The sequence below is a fragment of the Physeter macrocephalus genome, chromosome 12, assembly GCF_002837175.3.
Source record: "Physeter macrocephalus isolate SW-GA chromosome 12, ASM283717v5, whole genome shotgun sequence".
NCBI lineage: Eukaryota > Metazoa > Chordata > Mammalia > Artiodactyla > Physeteridae > Physeter > Physeter macrocephalus.
Window position 1 is genome coordinate 45353154 of NC_041225.1, and position 10962 is coordinate 45364115.

The 10962-nt window shown below is 45.6% G+C and overlaps 1 protein-coding gene across 3 annotated transcripts in view; it reads right to left on the bottom strand.

Annotated features, from left to right (window-relative positions):
• Positions 1 to 10962, bottom strand: part of OTOF (otoferlin) — a 94263-nt gene that overhangs the window by 76782 nt on the left and 6519 nt on the right. For all 3 annotated transcript variants that reach the window (XM_007108422.4, XM_007108420.4, XM_007108421.4), the window contains exon 2: positions 804 to 862. In XM_007108422.4, the coding sequence (XP_007108484.1) occupies positions 804 to 862 (59 nt within the window). The remainder of the gene's footprint in view (positions 1 to 803; positions 863 to 10962) is intronic.

A 10962-nucleotide genomic window follows, 5' to 3' on the forward strand; every position in this document is an offset into this window, starting at 1 on the left:
AGGATGGTTGGTCAACCTAATGTGTGTTGGGTGTGTCCCATAGAGTACTGTAGAAACAACAGATTAGCATAGCAATGGATGGGATTTAAAAATGGTGCTCACTGAAACAAAAGGAAATATTTAACATGACACCGTGTAGGTAAACATAAATTATATGCTTACGAGATAACAATACCAATTTTGTAAGAACACACAGGAAATCAAAAGATACACACGTTAAACACATTCGAATGGTTGTCTATGGAGGGAAAGAATACAGAGATAAAAGAGAAGGCGTGCATCCATCCATCCCTACCTACACACTGAAAAACAAGAGGGGACCTTGTAGGGACCAATGAGACAACGTGCCATAAACGGAGGCAAATGAGTTTCTCAACCCTCTGAGGCTGAGGTTCCAAAGAACAAAAAAGCTTCCTGCAGAGCCACAGTGGGAGAGGTAGCCCACTAGCTCTTGGAGAGGAAGGGATGAGGTCCGTGTGCGATTGTATCTGTTGGAAGGTGGGTTAGCCTGGCCCTCCGTGTGCCCAGGGAACAGGGAAGCCCCTCCAGGCCTGTTGGATGGGCCCAGCTGGCCCTTCTCGGTGCCAGACGCTCTGCACGGGGCTCTCCTCTACAGAGGTTCCTGAGAGGGGTCCTGGGTGGAGGGGACGGGAAGGTTCCTCCCCAGCTCCCACCACTGCCTCCTCCCAGGAAGCAAGGAGCTCTGGGCAGGCTGCCCCCCAGGGTGTGGGAGCAGCACGCCCCCAGTAGGCGGGGAGTTGCTGGTTCCCCTCTGGGCTTGTGCTGCCCCAAGGGCATCCTACCTCTTCGAAGTCAGCCACAGCCTCACAGTTCTCCAGGACCCGGGAGTAGAAGGATTGCCCTGGTGGGAAAAGAGGAAATTATAGTCAGAACTCCCTGGACTGTAAGCCGTTTATTTAAAAGCTCCCAAATTCAATTCTTTTCTATATGAATGGACAAAGATCTTGAACCATTTAGAAGTGGCTATCAGTGGACAGGGAGAGTGAGAAGATATTGAAAGCAGCATGCTTTGATTTTGTTATTGTATACACTTGCGTTCGACATTTTTCAATGACTGTGCTTCACTTTTGAAATTGAAAAAAGAATGCTTTTATATCCCCACCAGCCTAAACCAATGGACCATTCACTGAAGGGCTACCTCCAGGTTGAACTCAGTCTCATTCTGAGGGTTAGTTTGGGTTGTCACTGGCGGGCAGGCTGGGGACCCAGGAGAGGGGTGGGGGAGTACGGGGTGCTCTTCTCCCCCTGGAAACACCGGGAGATCTGGCAGGACCAGCGCCTGGCCACGGAGGCATTGGAGTGAGTCCCCTCTGATGCTCCTTGGTGATGGGGCTCCATCCCCCTGGGAACCACTGCTCTCCTCTGGCCTTGGTGGCCTCACCTGTATAATAAGAGGGTTGGTGCAGGGATATCCAGGGCTTGCCTGGTTTTTAGAATTTAGAAGCAAGTCCTAGTTCAGTATGAAGCTGACAAGGAGGCGGCCAGGGGTTTGATGCCAGAGTCAGGTGGATGGTCTGAGGAAGGGGGTGTGTGTGTGTGTGTGTGTGTGTGTGTGTGTGTGTGTGTGTGTATTTGGAGGATGGGGGCACATGCGGAGGGGGTGCAACCAAGATAATGAGGAAGAAGCTATAAAGCGAAAGCTAGAGACACAGAAAATAGATGTGGAGTAGTCAGATGGGAAAGAAAGATTCTTTAGCACTAGCCAGGGACAAAACAAAACAAAACAAAAAACTAAAAAGAAAAATCTCAATGACAAATCCCAAGGCAGCCAGGGGAGGAGAGGAAAGCATGAGGGATGGTGCCTGAGCCTCTTTTAGTTTTTCCCACAGGCAACATGCAATACAAATTGAGAATCAGGTGAGCATATCTGTGCACTGGGGCTTCCCCAAGGAAAGCTTGAATAATCAAAGGCCCTTTCATCCTGGAAAACGGTAATGAGCCTGGATATGGCTGTGTTCAAGCACTTCCCGGAGTGAAACTGAGCAACCCAGCCAGAGGGGAGGGAGGGAGGGACAGTCCAAGGTGGTATCACAGGGTTCAAATATGCATGAAGCCACTGGAGCTCAAACCTTCCCCTGCTTGTGTATTTCCTATAGCCTTGTTGGAAAAGATGTAAAATAGTGTGAAATCAGCCACTGCAAAATTTATACATCAGGGCTCTGTTCTGAAAAGCAGTAAAACCTCATTGCCTCAGGCCCTGGGGATTTAAATGTGGTGAATATTGTCAAAGAGGATGAGCTAAATTTTACCTCTAGATATTAAAAAAAAAAAGGGTTGCTGAAAAAAAAATTCAAATCAATGGCACAGAACTGTGGAAAGGACAACTTAGTAAGAAAACAGAATGTCCTTAAGCATTTTCGGACAGCCGCTTTTTAGGAGGATCTGCACCAACAGTGACAGGGATCATTCCAGTGGTCCTTTTCTATTCATTAGGGCAGAGCCAGGGGACCTCTGTCACCCCTTCCAAGTTATCAGTGGGGATTACTCACCCCATCTCTCGTTTCAAGTTCGTTTCCACGTAACATCTACTCTATTCAATACCAGTCTTGTTGACATTTCAGCTCCATATTAAATGACTTTCAGACAAAACCATTTAAAATCCCAATATCCAATCACCTTTGTTGCCACTGAGATTGAGAATAAGTCTTGAGAGAAAGGGAACAGCCTGTTCCCCGCTGTGGAGAGGCTTTTGTGGATAGACTGAGCAGGAGATTAAGTGGGGAAAATTGAACAGTATCCTTCGTTCCTTCGGAGGCTCACGGGATAGCTGAGCTCTTTGGTCTGAAATAAAATCCTCCTTGAGTCAATAAATGAAGTTTGAATAGCAGACTCTGTGATCACACTGTAATAAGTGCCATGACATCAGATATACCCAAATGGAGGGGTCCAGAAATCCAAAGCCTAATCGAAGTCAGTTGTGTGTTGTTTGCCGTTTTACAATATCCATACGGCTACTACTCCCCTAAATGATGTTCTTGTCTCGTAATGCAGGACGGAGTGCTAGCCTTCATGTGATGTGACTTAAGGGCACAAAACGTCCCCATCTGCACCAAACAGCTCTCTCTTCCAGACAGTTTACCTTGCTAGAGCCAGACCTTGGGAACTGGCAGGCGTATAGGGACTGGGCCGTGAGCCAGTGTGCATCCGTTCATTCCCACACACGAGAGGGTCTTCTAATTCTGCTGGGTCAGCACAGCCATTTGGCCGTGGAGGACGGTGGGCCAGCAGTTGTACAAAGATAATTAGAATCGGGATGCTGCCTGACGAACCTTATTACGATCCAGAAGGGGGACAGGTCAGCCATGTAAAAAGGCTAGTACATAAGGCAAAATTTGGTCGCTGGCAAGCAAAAAAAGTAGAAATAAATTGAGAACACAGGAAAAAGAGAAGTGACCTCAAATTAGCAGATCAAAGAAGGTGTTATAGAGCCATGGGCATTTACACTGGAAGTTCGGACGGAATCTAGAAATGCAGAGACACTGGGGGGAAGAGAGAGAGATGACGGGACATCAGGCAGAGAAAGGTGTGAGCAAAGGTTTGAAAGGATGAAGCAGAGAATGGAGCCCGGAAGGAGTGGGACACAGGACAAGTGTGTTCTGATGGTGAAGGGAAGAATGAAAAGTGCCTCCCCTCGGGGAGCAGCCCCCCGAAGGAAGATCTGGACTGGGGGGGCGGTCCTAAGAGGGCACAGGGTGGGGGGAGTGGACCATTAAGGGGAAACACAGTGTCCTGAGGACAAGCTTCAGGGACATGATGGTTTTGCCCAGGACCTAGCCCTCTGGGCTGTATCAGTACCTGACATTACTCTTTTCCTAGTGTGAGCTGAGAAATAGCGCAAAGCACCCTGCTTGTGACTCAGACCCGTCACGATTATTTCTTTGCGTTATTTAACATTAGCCAGACCTCACTGTCTGCAGTGCCTGGGATGGCCTGTATGGAGGGTGGCCTGGCGATCACCTGTCCCCGGCTGCAGTGCTGTGACGTCCCCAGCATCTGCTCTCCCCTTGTTCCTCCACAGCACCTCAAGAGGGTGGCCCTGCAGTTTTCACTCCCCCCCGGGTTCCAATCAGCCTGTTCCTTTTCGAAGGCCAGTTACTCCCACAAGTGTGGGGAAGCAGGGCCCAGGCATCCCTGTGTGCAGAAAAAAAGCCAGGCTTCGTCAGGTTTGGGGCCTGATGCTGCGGCTCAGGCTGGGAGGCCTGGAGCTGGCTATTCAATCCCCGGGGTCTCAGAGTCATCATCTCTAAACTGGCGGCAATTATCCTGGACGAGCCTACATCCTGGAACCACTGTGAGGGTCAGCAAGAGACTGCTTCTGTGAAAGTCTGAGTAAAGCATCAAGCCCCTTACAAGCACAAGGGGCCACGGGACAGTGGTTAAGGCTTGTGCGCCAGGCTGCTTGAGTTCAAAGCCCAGCTCTATCACTTGCTGGCCCTGTGCTCTTGAAGAAGTTAACTGGTCTTTGTGTTAGTTTCCTCATCCATAAAATGGAGAAAACGATAGTGCTTATACACCTGGTACATAGCTCATTATCCAATTAAAAGATGGTTATTATTCTACTAAAGAGTCCTGTTTTTTCTTTTGACATTTAAGTTGTGTCTTAAATATAAAAATGGTTTCCTCTATTACGGATCACATTTTGTAGCTTATTTTTAGTGGTATATAATCAGGAACAATTTTCTACCTCATCTTGTATAATATTTTTCAAAGTTTAGTTATTTTACGTATGATTAGCTCTTTTTTTAACCAGGTAAAATTTACATTCACAGATCTTAAGTGCACAACTCAGTGAGTTTTGATAAATGCATATATTGTACTTGTGTAACCACCATACAATCAAGACACGTCAATCAAGAACATTCCTGGGCTTCCCTGGTGGCACAGTGGTTAAGAATCCGCCTGCCAATGCAGGGAACACGGGTTCAAGCCCTGGTCGGGGAAGATCCCACATGCCACGGAGCAACTAAGCCCATGCACCACAACTACTGAGCCTGCGCTCTAGAGCCTGCGAGCCACAACTACTGGGCCCACGTGTCACAACTACTGAAGCCCGCGCACCTAGAGCCTGTGCTCTGCGGCAAGAGAAGCCACCGCAATGAGAAGTCCGTGCACCACAACGAAGAGTAGCCCTTGCTCGCCGCAACTAAAGAAAGCCCACACAGCAAAGAAGACCCAATGCAGCCAAAATTAAATAAATAAATAAAACTTAAAAAAAGAACATTCCTATTCCTCAAGATGTTCCCTCATCCCCCACTTTCCATAAGTCTCTACCCCTCATAGGTAAACCACTGCTCTGATTTTTAACTCTTGATTTTAAACTTTGTGTAAATGGTGGAATCATACAGAATGTACTTTTGTGTATCTGGCTTCTTGTATATATCAGTAATTCATTTAATTGTATTGTTGAGCAATTTCTGTTGTATGAATAGACTGCAACTTGTTGATCCATCTTCTTGTTCATACTTTTGGGATTGCTTTCATTGTCAGGCTGTTGCTAGTAAAGATGCTGTGAACATTCTTGCAAAAGTTTTTTTTGTCGACCTATCATTTCATTCCTTTTGGGGAAATACCTAAAAGCAGAATCACTGGCTCATAGCATAGGTGTATGTTTAACTTTAGAAGAAACTGTCAAACACTTTTCCAAAGTGATTATACTATTTTACAATCCCATCCACAATGTAAAAGAAATGTTCTATATCCTCACCAACATTTGGTTATTGTCAGACTTTTACGTTTCAGTGCATGTGATATCGTATTTCATTTTGGTTTTTGAGTTTCATTTCTCTGGTGACTAATGATGTTGGTCACATTTTCATGTGTTTATTGGCCATTTCTATATCTATATCATGAGCAAGGCAAGGTTGTCCACTCCCACCTCATGTTTTATACAACATTGTACTGGAGTTTTAGCCAGTCATTATTTTTCCAATTTTAAACTAACCTTGCATTCCTGGGATAAAACTCACTTGTCACGATGTGTTACCCCTTTCATATATTGCTACTCAACTGACTAATATTTTGGTAAGGATTTTTACATCTTTGATCGTGAGGGATATTGGGCTCTAATTTTCTTTTTGTATAAGGTCTTTATCAGATTATGGTATCATAAAATGAATTATGAAGTGTTCTTCCTTCTCTATTTTCTGAGAGTCTAACATCATCATCATTATCATTGTTATTACAAACTTGATTTCCTTAATAGATACTGGGCTCTTTAGGTTTTCCATTTCTTTTTGTGTCAGTTTTGGTCAGTTGTTTTTCAAGGGTTTGTTCCTTTCGTCTGCGCTGTAGAAAGTTATTGACATAAAATTATTCATAATATTCCCTCAGTTTCCTTTTAATGTAACGATATCCCCTCTTTCAGTCCTGATATTGGTAATTTGTGTTTTCTTGTTCAGTCTTGCTACACTTTACCTATTTTATTAATTTTATTTTTAAAGAACAAACTTTTGGCTTTGTTAGTTTTCTCTGTTGTTTGTTTGCTATTTCTTTCCTTTTATTATCCTTGGATTTAATATTTTAGATTGCATTTATTTTAATTTATTGAAACATAATTCACAAACCATAAAGTTCACCCACTTAAAGTGTATGATTCAGTGAGTTTTAGTATATTCACAAGGTTGTGCAACCATCATCACTAATTCCAGAATATTTTCATCACCTCAGATGAAACCCCATACTCATTAGCAGTCACTCTCCTATTCTTTCCTTCCAGCCCCTGGCAACAACTAATCCATTTTCTGTCTCTATAGATTTTTCTATTCTGGCCTTTTCATACAAATGGAATCATATTATATGTGGTTTTTGTGCCTGGCTTATTACACTTAGCATAATGCTTTTAGGATTTGGGTTTAATTTTCTTTTCTTTTCTTTTTTTCTTTGGCTGCGTTGGGTCTTCATTGCTGTGCACGGGCTTTCTCTAGTTGCGGTGAGCAAGGGCTACTCTTTGTTGCAGTGCGCAGGCTTATCGCGGTGGCCTCTCTCATTGCAGAGCACAGGCTCTAGTAGGCGTGCGGGCTTCAGTAGCTGTGGCACACGGGCTCAGTAGTTGTGGCGCGTGGGCTCTAGAGCACAGGCTCAGTAGTTGTGGCGCACAGGCTTAGTTGCTCCGTGGCATGTGGGATCTTCCCGAACCAGGGCTCGAACCTGTGTCCCCTGCATGGCTGGCGGATTCTTAACCACTGCACCACCAGGGAAGTCCCTACTTTGCTTTTCTTTTAGCAGCTTCTTAAGGCAGAAACCTAGATCATTGATTGTAGGCATTTTTCTTTTCTGCTATAAGTATTTAAAACTAAATGTTGATATGTAGTATTTTCATTAACATCCAGTTAGAAATGTTTTATAATTTTGCTTTTGTTTTCTCTTTGACCTTAGGCTATTTAGAAGTGTATTGTTTAATTTCCAAATATTTGGAGCTTTTAAAGATCTCTTATTGTTTTTCATTTCTAATTGAATTCCAGTGGGGTCAGAGAATATACTCTGTAAGATGTCAGTCTTTTGAAATGTATTGAGACTTGTTTAATTACCCAGCATATGGTCTGTCTTGATAAGTGTTCCATGTGCATATGAGAAGAATGTGTATTTTTCAGTTTTGGGGTGAAATGTTCTAGAAATGCCAATTAGGACAATGTGGTTGATGATGTTGTCAAATCTTCTATGTCCCTAATGATTTTATTGTTTAGTTGTTTGTGATTCTCTCTTGTAATAACACTTTTTCCCCCTGTGAGGAACACATACTATTCAATTTTATAATGACAGTTCATGGGGCAGTAGAATGAAGAAATTCAATTGAAAAAGAGTTGTCCAGGAAAACAGCTATTCCTTAAGTTCCTTAACCAGTGTGCTCTCCAAAGATCACCAGCAACTCAGAGATCCAGATTTGGGTTCTGTAGAGTCGCCGGGCATCCCACAGGGAGGCTGTCGCTTCCTTTTCCCCCACTTCTCAGCTAGATGGAGGCCCCATCTATCTCTCATCTGTTGTTTTCCACAAATCTTATTCAGATATCATTTCTTACCTCCACTCACTTATTTCCCTGTCCCTCACCCTGTTAACACCCAGGGACACAGTAGAAACTCAGGCTTAGGTGAGGGATTCATCTGAGAGGCAGGGACAGGGCAGGGATTATAAACTCCATCTCTCTGGCTCAGCTCAAATCTGTACTTCCTTCCAGGTGCTGCCTCAAAATGATTTTGCCACGTAACTAACTGATGACTCTGTTTCTCATCTTTCAGACCCAGGCACTGAGGCAGAGAGAGAGTGTGATGTTTCCCCTCGAGCCTAGGACAGCACCAGCCACAATCTCAACAGCGGTTGCATCTTAGGTCCTCCCCCTCTGTGACAGATGGAGGAGCTTGTGATCTCAGTGCGCCATGAGCTGTGCAGAGCACCTTCTCCGTGTCAGGCACTGGGAATATAATGAAGCATGATGGGAGTGTGACTCTTTTTACATCCTTAAATGGGGTAAAAAAAATATTGTTAAAACTGCAGTCCTGACTTTATCTTAAACCTTGGCTTTTAAAAAAAGGCCAGCGAGTGAAAACTGACTTCTAGCTAAGTTGATGAGCCCTGCTCTTTTGAAAAATAAAATAGAAGCAAAGACTGTTGAGCCAGCCTCTCAGGGGTGGATCAGTCCAGGTAGGAAGCAGACAAGAGGCCAAAGGTAAAATTGATCATGCGCTATTCTCTGTCTCAGGAGACCTTTCTGGAACTGTCAGTGGAAGAAACAGATCACTGCCGGGCGCTGCCGGGCTCAGGGGCTGCAGGGGCCCCTGCTGCTAGCTGCTCGGCTGCTCCTGCTACACCTGCAGGCCGCGCTGCTTCCTGCTGCTTCTGTTTCAGATTTGTCCTGTGCCAGGCACTGTGCTGGTCCCAGGGAACCTGGTGAGGTGCCTGCCCTGGAGGAGCCCGCCTGGATGGTGATGGCTCCAGGTGTTTTTCACCCTATCGTCTCCATGTCTGGCAGAATTTGGGGTGTCAGCAACCGGCAGGAGTCCCAAGGAGAACTCCTGCCCCCCCACCCCAGATCCCTGGGTCCATGGGATCCCCAGGGTCACAATCTACTCTCTTTCTGTCTCTCTAGAAGGCTGCAGCATGAGGGGCCCTAATTAGAATAATCCTTACATTTTACAGCACTTTACAGTTTGTAGAGCCTTTCATGTATATCAACTTTTTCATCTGATCCCAAAGCAGCCCCGTAAGAACCGGGCATACCTCGCCTTCTCCTAGGTCTTCACTTGCCACCTGGACTCCCAAGCCACTGGATTCCAGCCACCTTCCTGGGTACTCAGGGTACCAAGGCAAATTCCAGGCTTCCTGGGGGACCAGGCCCATCCTCTTTGTGCCCCCCGAAACCTGCTCTTCCTTGTATGCTCCCCGGCTTCACTGGTGGCCTCGCTGTCCACCCAGGTACTCAAGTAGGAAATCCAGCGGCACCCTCATCCTGCTTTCCTGCTCACTCCCAATCCCAGAGCTGCCTCCTCCTCTGAACGGATGTCACCCCTTCTCCTCAAACCCACAGCCCCCCTTTGGAGGCACAGCCCTCTGCCTGTACCACTGCCCCTCCCTGGGCTCCTGGCCTGAGGTCCTGACCTCCAGATCCCCAACTCGGATCTTCCCACCCCATCCTCTTGCCGAGAGCTTTGGTGACACGCACTCAATTACAGGGCAAAGTTCAAACTCCGCAGTGTGACCCTGAAGACGCTCTGTGCTTGAGCCCAGCCTCCCCTCCACCCCATTCCTACCCCAGGCCCTGCCAGCACTCCCTGCTCCCCAAGCCCCTGACACGGCCCCACGCCGTCACATCTGCACTGATAGCAGCCCCTCTGCCTGGAACGGGGCCTTTCGTGAGTTTTGTCTCCGCCAAAATGCTATCCTCTCTCAAGGGTGTTTAAATATCAGCCCAGCCCCTGCTCAGTGAGATCTCCTCTCTGGGCCTGTGCACTTCTCCAGCTTCATCTCATTGACTCACCCGCTCAGGGCAGCTTCTGGAGCTCCCGGTCTGAGTGGCCTTCTCTTGTCTAATGCTGCCCTTTTGCACCTGTACCTCTCTTTCCAGAACACTCACCTCACTCACAGTGACTTGTGCAATGACTGTCTTCCCCTTGAGGGCAGGGACCTTGTCTGTCTCATTGACTGCCGTCACCCCTTTGCCTGGAATAGAACTTAGCTCATAACTGGTCCTTGATGAATATACTATTACCTGGATGAATGAAGGAGTGAATGAATGATTAAATACTTGACTTACAAAACACATTAAAATAGAGCTTTTAATGAACTGGGAAAAAGTTTATGACATTAATGAGATAATCAGAAACTTGATCACTGAATACTTGATAGTATTAAGGATTTATTTCTTTTTTAGGAGTGATATAATATGTGGGTTTTTTTTTTTTTTTTGAGTCCTTGATTTTTACAGCTCTGTACTAAATATTTACAGAGGAAATGGTGTGGTGTTTGGGATTTACTTCCAAATTATTTGGGGGGTGGGAGTAGGAAGGGGTACAAATGAAACAAGATTGGCCATGGGTTGACAGCTGTTAAGACTGCATGGGGAGAACTTGGGGGCGTTTATACTAGTCTCCCTACTCGAGTATATATTTTAGATTTTCCATTCTAAAAAGTTAATATTAAAAAAAAAGATCAAACTCAGGGATGGGAGTAGGTGGAAGGGATATAGCTTTTATGTTATCAGTAAAGGTGGGTAAGATAACCAAGACTGCAATTCAGGGAAATTATTTGCAAGTCTGTTCTTTTTTTTTTTTTTTTTTTTACATCTTTATTGGAGTATAATTGCTTTACAATGGTGTGTTAGTTTCTGCTGTATAACAAAGTGAACCAGCTATACATATACCTATATCCCTATATCTCCTCCCTCTGGCGTCTCCCTCCCTCCCACCCCCCCTATCCCACCCCTCCAGGTGGTCACAAACCACCTAGCTGGT